The following is a 20,471-nucleotide window of genomic DNA, read 5'->3' as shown; positions in this document are numbered from 1 at the left end:
TCTAAAGTGAAATTGAAGTAAATTGCATTAATCTAGCCAAACTCGCTACTCATGTCCTTCATACGAGTGCTAGATGACTATTGCGTTACGAACTATTATACATACTGAAGTTCCTATGAATATTAAGTGGTTTACATTTATAAGTAGGAAAAACGAAAAGGTAAGACCTAATTTCATTTTATATTAGAAAATGAGAGATTGTGACAAAAACTCGACTAACCTCTTCGAAAGACATGTACGTAGTATTATATTACGCACGTAAACATAGCTTTAAGGAGAGTTTTGACCGTAATAACTCAATGCGATGTTGTTGATCGTTACTGTACAAAGGCTAATTTTGTTAGCTACAGTGGAAAGTCTCACCTGGTTCCTATTCTATTATTTTTACTGCAAAATTAACTGTAGTCATTTTCAGTTTGATCGTCATGTTCTTTTTTGGTGTCGTTAAAAGTTAGTAATGTGAATAAAAAAGGATTGAATAATTTTGTTAACTGTGCGTTTTTGATGCATTTTAATCTGTGCGGGAAAATATGGGTGACTTGGTAAGTATATCTCGTTCCCATCAATAAAAAACATGAAATATTCTCCTAAAATTTTAGGACGGGCCATTAGAATATGATATTACTGAATTAGCTTTACTCCTGAAATCTATCGGTTTTCAAATGCAATCTTTCGAATTCCAAAAATCTGAAAACAAAACTAAAGACATCGAAATAGATATAAACTGCCATGCGTCAGGAATCAAGACGAAATTTATTCTTGCGTCGAAAAAGTGCACGTGTCCTCCGAAACCTTTAGAAAATAACAATACTTTCTGGGAGATCCAGGCGCGGTCACCTTCCAGTCCGGCCAAAGTAAGGATCCGTGAAATTTATTTCCTTAACAGAATGATTTTAGCATTTGTGTGTATCAAATTTATTTTTCCATTGGCAAAGAACATTGTAAAGGACAGTTCGTGCGCACTTCTCCCTGAAATAAACAAGAAAACAGCAAGTTTGGCTCGATCTACACTAGTTATGTTGTTGCAGCATTATAAAAATGATTTGGATCTGAAGTAAGTTCTGCTCGGTTTCTTGCCTTTTGGGTAGCTATTTAAAAGGGGATGTTTTTTGTAGAGCTCCGGATACGAAAAGCGCACTAACTAACAATTTGAACGAACTTTCGCCAACTTGCCTGTCTCCCAAAAAAATAGGCTCTAATATTGGTTCATGCCGCTTCTCGACACCATTGACTTCAACCGACCCTGCCACGCAGTCTACGCAGGTATGTATATTTAATATAAATATTAATACGACATTGATAAACATCTGAAAAGTCCAAGTCCTCCAAGAAATTTTTACATATATTTTCTAACACAGGTGTGTCTTATCTTTCCCCATCAATACTTAAAGGATGGGTTTGCTTTCAAGAAATTTTTGAGAAAAAAAGATAATGATTAAATGATTGTAGCAGAATAGAGTAGCTTTCTTATGAAATCACCCCTTCCTTCATCATTTGTAATGACTTAGTGATTTGGCGATGATCGAAACAAAAGGACTTTATAGCTTGCTTTGAAAGTGTTTTCATATTAAACTTCAAAAATATACGAGAAAACTAATTGTCAGTAACCGAATGAGATATATACCCCTTCTTAGGGTACAGCACAACAACCACACCTACGCGGTTATCTGAACGACTCCCCCACGACTTCCTGATATGTCCGTCTTAATATGTGTCCCACCCACTGCCACTACCGCCTTCCGATCACATTCCGTACGGTTGACAGGCCTGTACACCGCCCTAGTTCTTCGTTTGTATCAGATCAGCGTATTCCGATAATGCGACGCAGGCAGGTGTTGACGAAGGCTTGAAGCCTTCGCCTCGCGGTAGGTATCACTTCCCAAGTGCTACTCCCACATAGCAACACAAAAAGAAAACTGGCGCATGACACCCTCAACTTGATCTTGGTGTTGAGATAACTACATTTCCAGATTTTAAACAAGGCAGCAAAAGCGCTGTGGATGCTCTGCCCATTAATGTTGATAGGAAGAGTGCGATGACCCGTCAGACTGACCACCTTGGTTTTATTGGTGTTTACCTGCTGTACAATTGTACTTACCTCCCCTTGCAAATCCAGAGCCACTTCGCCAAGACCCATGACCTGGTGAGAGAGCAAATAGATGTTATTAGCATAGTCGAGGTGTTTGAGAAAAGATGTCATAGTTCATCGGATTCCTCTACATCCTCCAAAACAACGCAGCATAGAGAACGTCATCGATAACTCCCCCGAGAGCTCAATACCCATCGATGATCTCAAACGGGTTACTCGGTACATCTGCGGTCCGATCAGCAAGATAGCTCTCTCATTATCGAGCGAGAGTTGGGTCATACAAGCGGTCGATTTTAAACTTAGGAGGTCGTAGTTCCCGAATCCTGCTAAAAGTGCCGGATGCAACATGCAAGTGAATGTAAGCGACATTCAGATGGTGATCCCTTTCGAGGCGGATATTAGCAACTGTGTTGTTATGCACATCCAGGAAACAACTCTTAAATCTATTGTTGGTCGCCAAATGATCAATATGATTGCCAAATGAAACCCAACCGACCGTACGGCAGGCTCTGTGCCCAAACAATGTACCACAAATGACAAGACGATGGAATCTGCAGAAATCCTCAAACCTCCCTTCATTCTTATTACAGTTGCCAAGACCATGTTTCCCAAACACATATCCAGGCAAGGGGTTGGCAGAACCCATCTTAGCATTCAAATCACTCATCCCAATTACAAGGCCACTTTTAGGAAACCTCTCCTTAATTCCATGCATCTTTCTCCACTATATCTGAAGTCTCCGTTGATGCATAACACTGTACAATTGTGATGCTTCTTAACCTAGATGGAAACCTTACAGGCAAAAGTCTGTCAGAAATCGGCTCCCACGCCAAGAAAGTGCCGTCAGAAGCAATCCGATACGGGATTCGCATCTGCTACCACTTGGCTTTGCAGAGTACAAAGGCACATTGCTGCAAGAGGGAGAGGAGTAGACTCCAGAGAATAGAATCGTTTACCTTGCATTGTTGGAATTCCTGCTCGAGTTGTAGAAAAAGAGCATTCAGAAGACCATCGCTACCATTGTCGAGGAGCGTGTGCATATTTCAGAAACCAATCATAGTCTGTTTTCGATAGCCGAAGGTCAGTCCCTATCCGAGGGGTTTCGGTAGCAGGTAAGTTTACAAATTCCCAGGTTTTTAGCCCCAAAAAATGCTACCCGCTTTGGTCGCCTCTTACCACAAGCAGAGAAGACCGAGTGTATTTTTAAGCCCCAACTCACATTATGTTGAATTAGCTAATGGAAAGCTGTATTAAAACTGCCAGATATACAAGAAAAACTTTCAATGGGACAAATAACAGTATTCCCTTTGAAATAGCGATCAAGAACTCATTCAAAATATTCCCCACTTTTCGAAAAAAGCCTACTATATATTTTGCTACCGTAACAACAAATACGCCCAAAAAAGGGGCAAACTTTGGTTATTGAAAATGACATTCGATTGATATGTGAAATGTGTGCACGCTCCTCGACCACGGTACTGAAGCCCCCAGAATGCCCGCGTTCTTCAACTTAAGGAGATTTTAATATGTGACGGTTTGCAGAAATCGATTTTTAAAGCCGAATATTTAGGGAGTATACTGCAGAAATTTGAACCAAAATTCAAAGTATTAACTGGGTTTCAGCAAATAGAAGAGTGTGCGCTTTGTGGATATGAATACAAAACGAAAATTTTAAACGCGCTTTTCACTGAAACCTTAACTGAAATTCTGCTGAACCGGTCGAACTAAAATGTTAAAACATTTTACTACATATTTGTTCTGATCCGAATCACGACTATGTATCTTCGTTAATAATTTCTTATTTTTATTCAGAATTTTCAATGACAAATAGACTCGATTTTCCTTTGCAACTCCGCCATTCAAATATCTCGTAAGGTAAAATTATAAACAAGTCGGGAAACCGGAAGCTGGCCGCTTCAGGTACGAAAGGTTTTGTGTATTTCTTAGTACGTAGTACGTAATATATCCATATATTATGTGAGAGTATCCACTTTCGGGTGATATTGACATTCATAGTCTTCAATTTTCAAAGAAGCAAGAAATTTGAGGTATTATAACTTTGTTAGTAATAGTGCGATTTCCACCAAACTTGGTAAGATCATGCTCTATATTATAGCCTATATCACTGCATTTCATGGTACTAGGATGAACTTAAGGGGGATTTCTAACCAATTACAAAAAATTGTAGTAATATACTATTATTAACTTTATTTAAACAGATATCGGCATGGAAGGTATTTCGGAGCCCAGGCTCCCCACCCTTCCAACGAATGTCAAAACTAAGATCGGTTTTGAAAAGTACTAATCGAGACCTTTAATTTGATACCCCACATGACTATATTTGATGAAAAAAAATTTTACACCCCCCTTTTGCATGTATGGGGACCCCCCCTTAAATTCGACCTAAAAGGATGTAATTCACTGTATCCGTGAGCGTTCACAGTTCCCACCTTTCTACCAAATTTGGTGTCAATCGCTACAACCGTCTCCGAGAAAAATGCGTGTGACGGACAGACAGACAGACAGACAGACGGACAGACAGACAGACAGACAGACAGTAAACCGATTTTAATAAGGTTTTGTTTTTACACAAAACCTTAAAAAGGCTTCGGACGATAGAAGCAAGTATACAGAATAAGAAAACGTTAGAATTTTTGGTTGCAGAGTACTAACAATGGAGATGCGTTTCCCACCAGCAACCCACCTTTTTTGAGAGGAGCACATTTTGGTCGTAAAAAGAAATACAAACGAATATCAAATTCATTAATTTATATCATAATTCAATTCCCAATAATAACACTAAGAAAATGGAAAAGATTTCATTTATTTTTATTTTCAGAGATAAAATTCTGAAAAAGGTCAAAATATCAAACCTCACATAAGAGAACTTCCTCAAGTCCTACGGGCGGACTGAAGGTACTCCTCTCCATTTTGAGACATTGTGTTTCTGCACCTTAAAAAACTTGGTGGGAGTAGATACGAATCCGACAAGGGAATGTTGTTGACATCTACCACAAGGCGGGTTCTGCCGACCTGGCAGCTCTGGGTCGCTTCCAGGGTCTGAAACGCGAGATTCCGGATCAGATTGTTTACCATCACAATTGTGCTGTGCTACGCACCAATGAAGATTTCCGATGTAGAGGCGGGAGTATTTTCTATGAGCAACTACACGCTATTCAGAAGAGGCTTTGTGATCTTAATGGGGTAACTGAATGCAAAAATTAGCTGTAACAACACCTTAGTCGTGCATATGATTTTGAGGCGTGGTCTTAGAGACCGTAATAATTTCTCTATTTCTACAACTTTCACCACTCTACAGTGATAAGTACTTCGAACACAGGACCTGCAATAAGATCATTTGCATTTCGACTGGCCAGCAATAAATATCGGGTGAATATCAGCAGTAGATTTACCAGTTGTCTTTTGAATGTACATATGTAACAGAAGGAGTACTGCCAACGGCCTCGAAAATTACCATCATCTGCTGCATCACTTACCTTCGCTTGCGTGACTAACTGCTTTCGCGATTCACCTGCTCTTAAGCAGTGAAAAAACTTTCTTATTGTATAAGCGGATAGGTGTCCCGAGATACGGCTGCCAGTGGAATTGCGGAGGCTGATCGACGTACGACAAGAATGGAAGGCTCTATAGATAGCTGGGATTGGTAATGATCGTGACACGGTCGAGCTTTACCCTATGGAAGTGCAACGTGGCGTGCATCGTGTAAAAATAAAATTTATTATTACATTGGTAAGAGATCAGAAACTACCGCAAAAAATAATGATTTGAGAACCGCATCAAGAAAGAACTCACAGGTAGTCAAAAATATATCGACGGTAAGGACAAGGACATTGACAGTGAGCACCTCATTCGCAATGATAAGAAATTTAAGAGGTGGAAGAAGTACTTCACCACGGTTCTCAGCCGTATAAAGTATGACGAAGTTTCACCTCTCGCAGATGGAATGGTTAATCAATGCAGCTTGTAGATATTAACCACCTCGTCAGAAAGCAGGTCTAAACCTTACTTATATCCGAATTTAACTATCCCCTCTATGGTATCAAACCAAACAGATATGAGTGCACGTTACCCATATCTATCTGTATTCAGACTGTGCTATGGTTGCCCTTTTGCGATAGAAGCTCTCTTAGTGGTCCAATTGATTCTCTTTCTCCTCCATTTTGTGACCTTGTTCCACGATGTGCCTGATGTGTCTGCAGAAGAGAAGGGAGAAAAACACACATCAGTTTTTCTCCCCCGTTTTACTAAATCAACTTCTTTTAAATGCTCCTTAACCCGAATCCTGATTAAGTGAGTGGTTTGCCCTATGTAGGTGCATGGGGAATCATTGCAAGATATCTTGTCCATACCACTATTTTCCTTCTGCTTCTTAAGGGGGTCATCCCGTGTGTTGGGTTGGAGAAATCGATTTTTTTTTTGCATGAATTGTATCTACATACAGTGGACGATATGTGGACAAAAGGATTTTCCGATATTCCGAGTCGTTCAGAAATTACAGTGTTAAACAGGTAAGGAGTTTGCAGCCGTGGCTAAAGTACTCAATGAGAAAGAGCATCGAATCTTTTTTTACCTGTTAGTTTTTTACATGAGCCTTATAAATTCTAACACAGGTATAAATATAAAAAGATGGAAAACCAATCAATTGTCTAAACTTATTTGCTGTTTGGAATAAAAAGGATAATCCAGTCTAGAGTGAGCACTGAAAGGCTTTCAAGTCATAATCAGTTATATTTGGTTGTAAATATTGTGCTGTTTGTGTGTTCAGTGATTTTTTTAAATGGATCGTACGAAGGGAGATCGCTTTAACGTTCAACGTCATGCTCGCACTAAAAAACGAGTATTTCATGGGAATCGATACTTTTCAGAGAAGAAAAAGGGCTTCGCATCACCATCAGCAAATTTCTGTAAATAATGAAATATACGTAGTAGTAAAAAAGGAATGCGTAGGACATGTCGAGAAAAGAAGGCTTAGAAATGCAAAGAAGAGTCACAAAGGCATTGATGGAAAAGGGGCTGGAAAACTTACTGATAAGGTTATTAACGACCTCAATACATTTTTTGGGCTAGCTATTCGTCGACACGCAAATTCGATAGAAGGAATGAAGCAAGAAATTTGGGCAACTTTCTTCCATAAATGATCTACAGACAAAAATCCTCAGCATCAAAATTGTCCAGCACGCGAGGACAGTTGGTGCAAATGGCGCAAAGCGGAAGCTAAAGGAGAACTGGATAGTTTCCACCACGAGAAGGCACCTTTGACTGAAGAAATTCAAACAGAACACAGAATAACCATGAGTCGTTAAATGCATTGATCTGAACTTTCTCTCCTAAACACCTTCATTCTGGGGCCAAGGTCGTAGAAATAGCCACTTTTCTGGCTGTAATTATTTTCAATGAAGAATCCAATGGCATTCTCAAAATCCTAGTGACAATGGGATGTCAAGTTGGTCACATATGTCAGGTTTATGTCGACCGCCGTAATGAAGCGCGAATTTGGCGTCCGAACGACGATCGACTGACCTCGCTAAAAGAGCCAGAATTGAAACCAGAGAGCGACAATCGGCCTTACAAGACTGTTTTGAGGAAACGGAGAGTGCTCTCTACGGACCAGGTATAGCAGATTAATGGTGAGTTAAAATTATACTATTGATAATCACATTTAAATTCTCGAAACTGCATCTTGAAAATCGGCTGCCACCATAGCTCAAAATCGATCCAACCAAATTCTTTGAAATTTTCACGACTTCTTTAATACATATTTCTACGGTCCGCAAACTAGGATAATTGCAATCGGATGGGTCGTTTTTTTTATTCATAAAAAAAGCCTTAACCAAAATCGAAAAAAGTTTAAAAGCCCACCAAAAATTTACCTTTTAATATTTTCTAATTATCCTAGTTTGCGGACCGTGGAATATTGTCCACATTAAAATGCCGTTTAGTTTGGCAGCAGAAAAACACCTTTTTTGGAGATGGGTGCATAAATTGCCACGTATTCCGAAAACAAGCTATGATATCAAGCTGGAATTTATCACGTATACTAGAGATATCAATAAACATATGGTGAAAAAATCACGTTTCTATATTTATCCAGTCCTCCAAAATGATTTTTCAAAAAAACGCAGAAAAAACCGGTCTTCACACGGGATGACCCCCTTAAGGTCTTTTCAAGGCCTGTGCCAGTGAACGTGTGATTCAGCTTTACGCTACCGCATCAATACCTTCTTAGACCGTGATGCATCGCAAGGGGGCACATTTCCACTGAGTATGTTATACTGGTTCGTTTTATGTCCTTTTTCATTCTCTCTTGTCTGAACAGAGTTGTCAAGCGATTCACATCCCATCGAACCGGGGAGATAACACGTAAACGTGGTGTACGAGTTACCCTCCATTTATAATAGAAGATCTTCATCACCATATGCCAAATGAAAACAATGATTATTTCTGCGATTTACTTGATCTTCTAACTCTTAAAAATTGCAATTTGTTTAATCCAGTTTTAAATAAGTAGTTTCCAGCAATCGGTTACCGTTCTTCAGAAACATTCAATTCTACAATCTGCCTTCGGACAAGCACCTCCATCAAACTTAATAGTTTTTGTCAGATATTTGTTTACAGGTTAATGTTTTGCTTTCTGATTTTCGTTTTACATGATCTGAGGTGCAGTGTATGCGGTGTATGAGTCACTACATTCAATTTATATGCTAATCTATTATCTTTCTATCACCTTTATTTGGAACTAAATGTAAACTAGCTGAAAAACCTAAATGCAAACACCTCTTCCTTCAAATGTTTGGCATGTTTCTGAATAGAAATATAGTGTCCAATGGTAGAAAACAGGCAACTATTGGTGGGAAAATTGACCTTCACCTTAACATACATGCATACAATATAAATATGATATATGATAAATATGATATGAAGTGCACTAAATCTTTTCAATATATTTTAGGATGCGCAATCCCGACCAAATGTTCCTAAAATAAATATCGAGAACTGTGAGAAAAGAAGTAATGATGGAAAATCTGACGATTTTGCCTCGCCAAAATTCATTGAAAATTTGGGGATGTCCAGTGTTATATTTCCAAGTCCCCAAATTAATAAGACGGATAACGACCGGGACGTATATGTGATCGAGGTAATTCCACATATTTCCACTTCATTGAAAGAAACATAAACGAATATTTCTTTTCAGTCAATATCCAGAGCACGCAAGGAGCTTGATGCTGCATTGCTTCATCTTAAGTGCAATATAACCAGGGATATATCAGAAAGTTCGATTTTACAAAATGCGACTCCCCAGACTAATAAATCAATCTGTGCCGCTATAAGAAATTCAGATGGAATCACAAAACGCAGAGCGTCTTTGGGGAGTAATGATAGTGCGTATAAATTATAATTCTAGATTTTGTTAAATTTGTGTGAAGCGTTGTGATTGTTTTTAATTAATTGGATAATTAGATCGATCGAGCGAATTATGCAAAATCTCTGTTAGATTGTTGTATTTGCAAAATTCCGGATTAGACTTTTGTTTTACCATCCGCAAGCTCTTTCCTACCATGAAGTACCCATATTTTTTTCTGGGTAAAAAAAGCATTTTCCTGATAATTACGAAATCTTTATAATATTCGTTTATAATTATTATTATAAAATCATAAACAGGTACACATAGGAATCACTTATATCTCTCCTCTCTCGTATGAATTGATTTATGGTTTTTCCTTCCCATTTATGGAACTACTTACTTCGCCATGCTACTTTTATAGCATCCTAGTCCCAAACCCAGATACAGTAGGAAGATTTGTCTGTATTTGTGTGGGGAAGAAGCTATAGCCTCTGAGCCCATAGACCGTACTGGCCCATAGTTATTGACTCTCCCGTCCAACGGAATATCCCAGATTCGTTAATGTATCGCAGGAATTCCGTTAGTAGATGTGATGCACAACTAGAGCACATCGGCACCAAAGATCCAATGCCTGATGCTTCTATAGGCGGAGCATTCACATAGAAAATGCTTCGTGGATTCTGCTTCCTCATTGCAAGGGAGGCACGGATCATTTTGAACAATTCCTATTCTGAACATGTCCAGCTAGTGAATTATGGCCTGTCAGAATTCCCACAATACTCCTGCAAGTCTCCCTACTTCTCGACAAGATAAACTTTGCGGTATCCATGCTTCATTCTGATAGGAAATGTTTGGCAGGCAGCTTTGTCATTATGAGAAGCTTGAAGGCAGCCTTAGCCAATGCTACCGATACTCCCATTGCTGATTCCGACCCTGACATGGGAGAGACTGAATCCCCTTTTGCATCCGAGATTTCAGTTCCCTCTACACCATAGTGACTAGGTACCCAGAATAGTTCCACCGTATTGAATCTAGAGATAGAGTTCAAAAGGTTTCTGTATTCCTCAACGATTTTCATCAACGCTTTATGTAGCCTGGCTATTACTGCAAATTGCAATGCGCCTGCCATGCAACCGCTCGTTAATCAAACAGTTTTCCAAACAGAAGACTTCCGTACTTCTCGCCACGCATTCCTCTGGGACTCTCCGTTCTCTCTCCGCTTCAGGGTAACTTCATATCTTCTACCAAACAGATGTATGGGTACACGAGAATCGGAAGGCATTGTAAGAACTGGATTCAGTACTCCCAGTAACTCTTCCAAAGCTTTGGGCCCCTACATCCATTGTTCCCCATAGATCTAATCGAATTAGTCTATGAGCTGCTCTCATTACAGTTCTTTGAATAAACAAATCCAAGGGCTGCAAATTGAGTAATGCATTTAGAGCTTCGCCGGAGGTCGTACACATGGCAACAGTGATACCCAGATACTCAGTTCTTTGCAGTGCGGCTAGTTTACAGTGAAAACTTTTTTGTCTCACCTTAACCCACCACACTACGGATGCGTAACATCGCCCTAATGATAACAACGTATATTCACATTAGGCCTGAGTCCCCATGTCGAGGCAAACTTTACCTCTACATGTTTGCTCCAAAGATGCTTTTTATCTAGAGCGACTCCCAGATATTTCACTTCTTCGGAGTGTTGAAAGGCTCCTCAGTTTATCAAAGTCTATCCAGTTTTTTCCTTTTTGTAACTAATACCATTGTGCTTTTATTTAGGTAAACTGGAACTCCATGCCTGGGGCACCAGCTGTCAATCAAATCAACGGCGCATTGTACATTTCTACACACACATTTCTACAAATGGCGATGGCACACCTCGTTGTGGCAATCTTTCTTTGCTTCTGCTGTTAGGTAGCGATCGGCACCCACTCCAGCACACAGCAGTCATTGCGTTAGCATAGCATAGATCTATTTAATTAAAGAATCATCAACACCATGCGCTCTAGCGGCATCACAAAGATTTTAGAAAGTTGCACAGTCAAATGCTTCTTCAATCTCCAAGAACACCTCCATCGCATACTCACCCTTCAGAGTTACATCCTCTATCTTTGAAACCAAAGAATGAAGAGCAGACTCCCAGGACTTTCCACATTGGCAAGCATGTTGATTTTCACTTACTGGGTGCGAAATAAGCGCCTTCCCCCGAATGTGATGCTCAACCAGTCGCTCAAAACCTTCCAGCAAGAATGATGTCAAGTTGATCCGTCCGAATTTCTTTGGATTAGAATAGTCATCTTTCCCAGGCTTCCGTATGCAGACTACCTTAACTTTCTGCCAAAATGGTAGGCACGTAGCCCAAAGCAAGACATGCTTGAAATATATTTCTTAAAACTCACTGTAACTGCTCTATACCTGGCTTTAGCATTGCTGGATAGATACCATCCATAGCAGGTGCTTTGAACCGTTCAAAAGACAGTGTAACAGCTCTCACTTTGGGCTTTCATTGGTAACAACCGCTTTCGCAGTGTTCCAGTTCACCTAGCAACACTTACATGAAGGGGTTGCAGGAACCGCCAGCCCCTTTCCTTTCCACTTCTCTCACCAGGAATCCTGGATGGTATATTTCCAAGAGGGTCTGTACTGATTCCATTCTGGAGTTGTGTCATCGGGTCATCGGGTTCTCAAAGAGAGTCCAACTTGGCCAACTCATCGCTTTTAAGGACTCTACGCAGCCTTGAAGTATCTATTTCGCCGTCCAGTTCCTCACAGTACGCTCTAAAGGAGTCTCGTTTCGAACACTTAACAACACTTACTCACGCTGTGAGTTCCAGAAGTTTAAGTTCATTGTTATCGTTTTTACAAACACGGTTCAGAAATCCCTTGGTTGACGTCCTGAGTTCCCGGTTCCACCAAAGAACCGTTTTACTGTTTTAGCCTCGGGAAATAGGATAAGCCTCTTCATAGCACTCTAATAATATGCCGTTCAGAGTTTCAAGCGCCAAATCTTCATGTGCCAAAGAGTCCTTAGTGGCCCAGGGAGCTGCACTTGATTGTCAAGAAGTTCCATAAATTTTGTCCAATCCGTTGTCCTAGAGTTCCGTCTCTGTATTACAGATTGTTCACCCGCAATAGTCAGATTGAGTTCTAGGTGTCGACGATCTGACGATCTGCCTCTACCACCCGCCAGTCTGTAATCAACTCTATCACCTTTGAAGTACAGATTGTTAGGTCAATTACTTCACTTCTTCTTGGTCCCACGAACATAGGAGTGCACTCTACATTTACTGTCATGAGACCAGCTAAAGTGTCGAAATCAAATAGCTTCTCTCCTCTTGAATTGCATTTGCTACTGCCCCAACAAATATGTTTAGCGTTCGCATCGCAACTTTTTAAGAATTCGAGATCACTAGATTCTGCATACGATACCAGATCCCTTAATTCCTGTGTCGGTGGAGAACGCAATGAATCATAGGGTAAATAAGCAGAGGCAACTATGATGTTTTTCCTCTCGCGATTAATCTGGTATTGTATGATGACTGTAACTAGGTCCTGGGAACAGAATTGTCTTGGCAGAATTGCTTGTAACCGTCTTGGCATCTAGAAACAAGCTCTCGGTCTTATGGATCTTTTATCGTAGAAGATCCTAGCCCCCTTTACTGATTCAATGCCACAGATTCTATTAAATCGAGCCCATGGCTCTTGCACCAAAACTATGTAATGGCAGTCCCCCAGAAGCGTATGCCACGGTCGCCGTGTGACGCGGTTTCCCTCACACCATACCGCCAAAAGCTGCGACATATCACGCGAACGTGATATAAATAGCTATGAATTTTTCTGTTTGGTGGCCCATACACTCAATACGATATTGGCATTGGCATCTCTGAGGGAGGATGACCGACTGACGAAGCTCATATCTGCCGATCGTACGAGTTCCTCTTCACTGCAAGCACACTACAGGCAGGTCGACCTTATGCCGAGAAAAATGCCTCCTGGTAACTTTTCGATGCAAAGACCTGATGACTATAACGAAAAACTGATGGCTATATTGTCATTGAATACTAGTTCCTCAAACGATTGTCTTATCTTCTTACATTTTATAGTCGGAACAATAAAACGCAAAAACTATATCCTCATAAGACACCGCTCCCTATGAGACCATCCAACGTCGGCGGTTGATCGCTGCCTTGCGAATCAAGACTCCGATAAAACAGCGTGAGGAACGACTGGCCGTGTGCCACATGAACTCATCTGGTGCCAGAAAAACTCGCTGTTATACACACTGTCACACGGGACATTCAACATCCCGCTCCCTAAACACTACTTTATGAAGATGATATTTTTCTTATGTCTCAAAACAAAACTGATTACCAACAACTTGTTCAAAAAATGGAATGATCACCTCATGCAACACAATCTCAGATTGAATTTGACCAGAACAGAATTTTTGTCATCCGATCCCAATGAAACAAGCACTATCACCGGCAGCGGCGGTGGCCTGCCCATAACTATTGCGCGAACCTTTCAAATCCAGAAGTTTCTGCACAGCCTTCCGCCCTCTATGGTTCTCAGTGTTGTCCGACTATAAAAGATCATGAAAGGAAACTCGCGGTAATGGAGAAGAAGATGTTATATTGGACTACTGACTTAACACGCTGTGATCACATGCGAAATGAGGATACACAATATTTGCTGGTAAAACCAGTTCCGTGAATTGGGTCCATAGGAGGTTCCCCTGGAGGTTTGCCAGCTTTAGGCAACAGCACCAGCATCTGTCGCTTCCATGGTGCAGGAAAAATACCCTCGGAAATGTACGATCAGCTCCGCGAACATATCCGGTCTACATTTTACGGCAAGTTTGAGGGCTTTATTCAGTATGCCGTCCAGACCCGGCGCTTTTCTATCGCCTATTCGACTTGCAGATCTCAAGCAGCTCGTTCCTGACGACTAGTCGAATCGACGTCACATTCAGGGAATGCTGGAAGGTATCAGTACCCCCCCTTGCTGGGGATATAACCCTTGGATTATTTTCAGGATTTATGTCCGCTTCCAAACAGAGCTCCTTAAAACATTCCCTCTTACTCCGCTGGATGGTATAACCTGCCAAAAAAGAATGTTTGCTCATCCATCGCTTTTGCAGACGATCCTGGTGTTCTTTTGGATTTCGGCTTCCGGGGTGCGGGTATCCTGCCTTGTGGCTCCGTCCTTAGTTCAAAGGTGATTGTCTGGTGGTCGCTGTACGTGAAGTCCTCGCTAACTTACCAGGACATGTCACGTGCCAGCGCAGGGCTGACAAAAGTCAGATCTACAATTGAACCAGTTCCCCCTTTCCGATAAGTATTTACATCGCCTTCGTTGGCCAGACTGCACGCCCATATCGCCATTCCACCAGTCGAATCTGTGACCCATACACCACCGTCAAGATTTCTGTATGGTTCACTAATGATAGCAATCTCCATCGCGGATTCGTAAGTGGTCTGCGCAAGCAAATTTTGTGCGACCCTGCAATGATTGAGGTTTATTTGAATTAACCTCATTTTTTCACTGCAGTTAATGCCTTTACCACTTCCTGCAATATGCCGTTTATCCCGTACCTCCTTTCCTTCGCACAAAATGCATTTGGAGTCAATATTTCCTTTCTCCCCACACCTTCGACATCGATCGGACCGATCGATGCCGTTAGTGCATGCCTTCGCGAAGTGTCCAAACATTAGGCATTTGAAGCACCTCTTTAAAGAGATATGTTCCCTTAATCGGCAAACAAACCATCCAATCCGAACCTTGCCCACGGCCAACAACTTCTGCGCTGACTCCACTGGCAGTCGCATTGTGGCCGTTTGAGTACCGCGGTAAGCTTTTCTTAGACTCACGATAGATTCTTCGCTGAATTCCTCCAACTTGAATTCTTGTTTCAAGGTAGTGCAGATCTCTTCTCAGGATGTTACCTTGCAGATCCTTGCACTGGATATAGATCTCATGTTTTTGGGAACGAACTGCGACATCCTCCCCAAGTGAGTTTAAAACTTGGTTACGAAAGCCGTCAGTTTCCCCACGCTGGATTTTTTCAGGTCAAACATTAGATTCCCTTTGTGGGTCCTCCGGATTCTGCTAATATTTCCGCCTAGGTCTTTTAGGTCAGGGTCAGATTTCACCTTCACCTTCACGTTAGATGCCCTGTGCTGGAGACTACAATTGCCTCCGGGCGAATTCGCACCTTTGGTTTCTTGTTTCTTCTTTTATTCACGATCTTAGTCCAACCATTGTTCTTATTTTCTTTCAGTTTCGCTTCGCTAGCCGGCATTCCTACTTTTGGTAATTTGGGCTCTTCTGAACTTTTAGTTCCGTTTGTTGGACTGGTCAAGACTCCTTTTTAAGGTTTTGTTTGCATAACCACCATAAGGTATTACATCAGGGGGCGGAGTCAGCTCACTCTAGCTTTGTCACCTTTATTCTATACGCGGCGCACGTGACCGCATTTTTCTCCTCTCCTCTGCCTTTCGCAGTTTATTTTGGGTAGATGCGATCAGGCAGTTGTCCGCATCCCAATGCTCTTGATGTACTAGCATTTTCGACACCAGACCTCTCCTAGAGCCTCCTCTTGATTCCTCCTTTCTTCCACAAATCTCGGACAGTGGAAGAATACATGCTCTGGGTCCTCTGGGACTCCATCACAATTTGGGGACTCCGGTGAAGTCTCCAATTTAAACCTGTGAAGGTATTGGAGATATCCTCCATGTCCCGTGAGAAACTGGGCGAGATTATAATTAATCTCACCGTGTCGTCTCTCCAACCACTCCTTGATGGCAGGAATGAGCCTATGAGTCCACCGACCCTTTCCCGAGCGTTCCCAATGCTCTTGCCATCTATTTATGGATCTCTCCTTCTCAGTCTTCTTCGTCCGCGATGAGGAAGAGGTTGGCTTCGCATTGTATATGTTCGCCATCTCATCTGCCAAGATGTCAATCGGCATCATTCCAGAGATGACGAATGCTGCATCATCTGAGACAATCCTGAAGGCAGAGCATACCCTCAGGGCTGTCCTCCTGTAGACTGAACTCAGTTTGGCAGCGTTCCCTGACATCCGTAACGCCTCCCTCCAAACTGGGGTTGCATAGAGCGTGATCGAGGTCACCACCCTGGCTATAACCAACCTAAAGGTATACCGTGGCCCTTCCACGTTCCGCATCATCCTTGCCAGGGTCATATTTGCAGTTGATGATTTGTCGCAAGCATACCGCACATGTTGCTTATAGGTAAGCTTCCTGTCTATCACCACCCCCAAGTATTTGATGGTCGGCTTGGAAGTGATGAAATGATTCCCGATTCTAATACAGGCGTAATTTCTCTTCCGCGCTTAGTGATGAAGACCGCTTCCGTTTCTTCCTCCGCAAGTGTCAGACCAGAGCTCTTTAGCCAACTTTTAACAGCATCGATTGCCTCGCTTGGGTATAACTCGAGATGCTTTGCGACAACAACCAGCGCTATGTCGTCAGCGTAACCCACCACTGTGGCTTCCCCCGGAAGAGGAAGATTAAGTGCATCGTTGTACATGATGTTCCACAGTAGTGGGCCCAATACGGAGCCCTGCGGGACACTCGCGGAAACAACGTACTCCTGGGGTCCGTCATCAGTGTCATACCAGACCCTCCTATCAGTTAAATAACTATCGACGACAGCAGCGAGTTAGGCGGGGATATCAATCTTCGCTAGGGATTTCCGTATTAGATTCCAATTGGCCGAATTGAATGCATTTTTCACATCCAAGGTTACTACCACGCAACATTTGCTGGTACTACCCTTGCCGTGAATTGCATCTTCGGCCAAGTCAGTAACCAATTTGATAGCATAAATGGTTGATCTGGCTTTACGGAACCCATACTGCCAATCTGAAAGGCCACCTTGGCTCTCAACAACCGGGAGTAATCTATTATAGATTAGTTGCTCTAACATTTTCCCCACCGTGTCCAGGAGACATATGGGTCGATATGAGGATGGTTCACCTGGAGGTTTACCAGGCTTAGGCAGAAGTACCAACTTCTGCCGCTTCCATGCCGCTGGAAATATCCCCTTAGACATGCACGTTTCGAACTACTCAGCGAACATGTCCGGTCTAGGTTTCACTCCAAGCTTAAGGGCCTTATTCGGTACTCCGTCCAGGCCCGGCGCTTTATTGTCTTCTATTCTACCGCAGATATCCAACAGCTCGTCTCTGGTGACTGGCAGAGTTGCCGTCACAATCAGAGGTGGTTGGAATGTGCCGGTGCTCTCCTCTTGCTGGGGGAATAACCCCTGGATGATTTTTAGCCGTCTGTCCGTCTGCCTGTCTGTCACACGCACTTTTCTCAGAAACGACTATACCTGGGAACTGTGAACGCCCAGACATGAAGTGAGTGATATCCTTCTATGTTGAGATTTAGGGAGGGGGTCCCCATACATGTAAAAGGAGGGTGTAAAAGGGGAGGAGTGGAAGGGGTGGAAAGTGGTGATTTATTTAACGGATCCATTCTTAGAAACTACCCAACCGAAAAATCTGAAAAAATTCATGAAACTGCCTCTATATGGTGCCTCAAAATACTCTCCATATCGATATCTGTTCAACTTTAGTTAATAATATTATAATATATTACCATATTTTTGGGGAAATTGAGTTGAACCCCCCTCAAGTTTATCCCAGAGTTATAAACCTTAATAATAGTATAAAATATAATATGAAGCACATTATCAACAAGTTTGATCAAAATCATACCATTAGTAACAAAGTTACACTAGCTCAAAGTTGGCTTCACCCTATAAATTTACTGCAACTAAATATCAATATCACACTAAAGTGGGTAGTCGGACATGCTAAATGCATATACATAACGGGCTACCTACAAATGGGATAGTTCTACATTCAAATATACTCACAGAAGAAGCAAACAAAACCTTTCATACTTGAAGCGCCCAGTTTCCGGTTTCCCGACTTGTTTATTTCTTCTGGCAGTTCATTAGTAAATCCTATTAACGTAATATGTTGCAAAGGAAGAAAAAAACTTAAGGCACGAAACTCGACAATATTGATATCATTTCAAAAGGAACGGCGTGAATATTTCACGCAGCTTTCTACCATCACTGGAAAAAAAAGCCCTAAAGCCGAAGGAAGCATGTTGAAATAAACTTTTCCAGTAAGCAACACCTGCATGCAAGGTTTTCTCTTTGCGACTGCCCGCATTCAAGGCCATCGAATTAGTGTTTGAAGTTATATCATTCCACTTTTTTTTATAATTTCAGACAATCATAACGATGTGAAGTCAAAGGCTCTTGAACAATTTCCATTTCAAAAACCGCAGACGAAGAAAACGCCTAATGGAGCAGCCATCACCAGCAGAGTTAATTCATTTAGCAGTATCAAGAGTAAGCTGGCACATCCAGATACACCAAGGCCACAAGTGGATCTTAAAGCAACTGTTGAAAAAGGTATCGCTAAATCGAAAATGCTTAGAAGTGCTACATCTTCAACTTTCAAACAAACCCCTTCTTCAGTGAAACCCTCAATAACTAAACAAAAATCCGCTCTTTCTATGAAAAAATAATGAAAAGTGTTTTGTTCTGTGTTTTTAAAAAATAAACTAAATGTTTGATTTGAAAATGCGTGATTTCATTCCGTTCTACTTTTACAATTTAACAAATGAAAAAACAAATTGACAAATTAAAATCGGGAATTCATAGACTGGACGCTGGGAATTTATTATACATGTTCCTGTTTTTGGGCATGTCCTTGATAAGCACCAACAGAGACACGAAGCGGGTTTGGCGTTGATACTCCCACCAAAACCGCTTCGTGTCTCTGTTTTGTGTTCATCAAGGAATCACCCTCTCACCAAACCTCTTTATTCTGGTTGTGGACACCGTCACACGGGACATCCAACGTCCAGTGCCCTATGCACTGCTTTATGCAGACCATGTTTTCCTAGCGTCTAATATTGAAAATAATGCAACACGGTCTCAAATTGAATCTGAATAAAACTGAGTTTCTGACGTCCGTTGTCAGCGGCAGAGACCTGCCTTCCTCATGCTTTCTCTCCAGCCACTCCACGATGGCAAGGATAAACAGGTGTGCCCAAACGAAGCGCTTTTGAAGATATCAATCCGCATCATACCCAAGATGACGAATGCCGCGTCATCTGGTGCGATCCTAAAGGGAGAATACACTATTTGGACTTTTTTTTGTAGACGGCAATTATGTCCGTTACATAAAAAATTGCATAGCTGCTCTCCAAACTGGGACTGCATACAACAAGACGGAACTCACTAACATAGCAATAAGCTACCTGGTTATAAACAACCTGGAAATATACCGCTGCCCTTCTACATCCGGCATCATTCATTGGTGGATGCCTTTTGCAAACTCTACTTAACGCGCTGCCTAAGTTTTGCATCTATAGAATATGCATTTCCTAAGATGGACGCGTTATAAGCTTTGGCGATGTGTTGTACGGAGAGCACCATCCACCTCCATAAATCTTAGCTGAACCTGACATTCTTTTCGATTTTGACTTTGCTTTGTAGCACTCTTCATAGTTGAAAAGTGGTCGGCAGGTGGTCGCTGTACATGAAACCCTCTCTGCCCTACGCGCCAACGCAGGGTTGACAAAAGTCATATCTATATTTAAAACATATCCCCCTTTACGATAGGTGTTTATATTATCTTCGATGGCCAGGACTATATTTAACTGGGTAAATATTTCTAAAAAACGTGCCAAAGTCACCGGCAATCAGATTTAGACTTCCTCTCCTTGTGCCAAGAAGAAGATGGTCTAAACAACTTTTAAATGGGAGGCGTTTGTCTGTTTGTCTACTGCCACACCCAATTTACTCAGGAATGACTGAATCTATTGTCACTAAATTTGGTGAGATGGTGTGGTCTATGAGTCAAGTAACGCTAATTTCTGTTCAGTTGAAAAGGAGAAAAGGATGTGATATTTTTAAGAAATTTGATCATGCGGGATTTTTGAGGAAAGGGCACAATTAGTGCTAGTT

The 20,471-nt window shown here is 41.6% G+C and overlaps 1 protein-coding gene across 1 annotated transcript; it reads left to right on the top strand.

The window, feature by feature from the left end:
• Nucleotides 1-371: 371 nt before the first annotated feature.
• On the top strand, nucleotides 372-19,080 carry LOC119655201. Its single transcript, XM_038060973.1, has 7 exons — nucleotides 372-542; nucleotides 600-854; nucleotides 936-1,054; nucleotides 1,116-1,263; nucleotides 9,060-9,245; nucleotides 9,303-9,489; nucleotides 18,723-19,080. The coding sequence occupies exons 1-7, from the start codon at nucleotides 531-533 to the stop codon at nucleotides 19,022-19,024; spliced, it is 1,209 nt and encodes a 402-aa protein (XP_037916901.1). The 5' UTR covers nucleotides 372-530; the 3' UTR covers nucleotides 19,025-19,080.
• The last annotated feature ends 1,391 nt before the right edge of the window (nucleotides 19,081-20,471 follow it).

Source organism: Hermetia illucens, chromosome 4 (genome assembly GCF_905115235.1).
Source record: "Hermetia illucens chromosome 4, iHerIll2.2.curated.20191125, whole genome shotgun sequence".
NCBI classification, from domain to species: Eukaryota; Metazoa; Arthropoda; class Insecta; order Diptera; family Stratiomyidae; genus Hermetia; species Hermetia illucens.
Note: the sequence above shows the minus strand (reverse complement) of the source record. Positions and strands in the feature narration are given on the sequence as shown.

Bases quoted from the DNA above. Each gene is read 5' to 3' on its own strand.
- LOC119655201 (XM_038060973.1), top strand. The intron at 9,246-9,302 runs GTAATTCCACAT...ATTTCTTTTCAG, and splicing joins GGGACGTATATGTGATCGAG to TCAATATCCAGAGCACGCAA. The intron at 9,490-18,722 runs GTGCGTATAAAT...TTATAATTTCAG, and splicing joins GTCTTTGGGGAGTAATGATA to ACAATCATAACGATGTGAAG.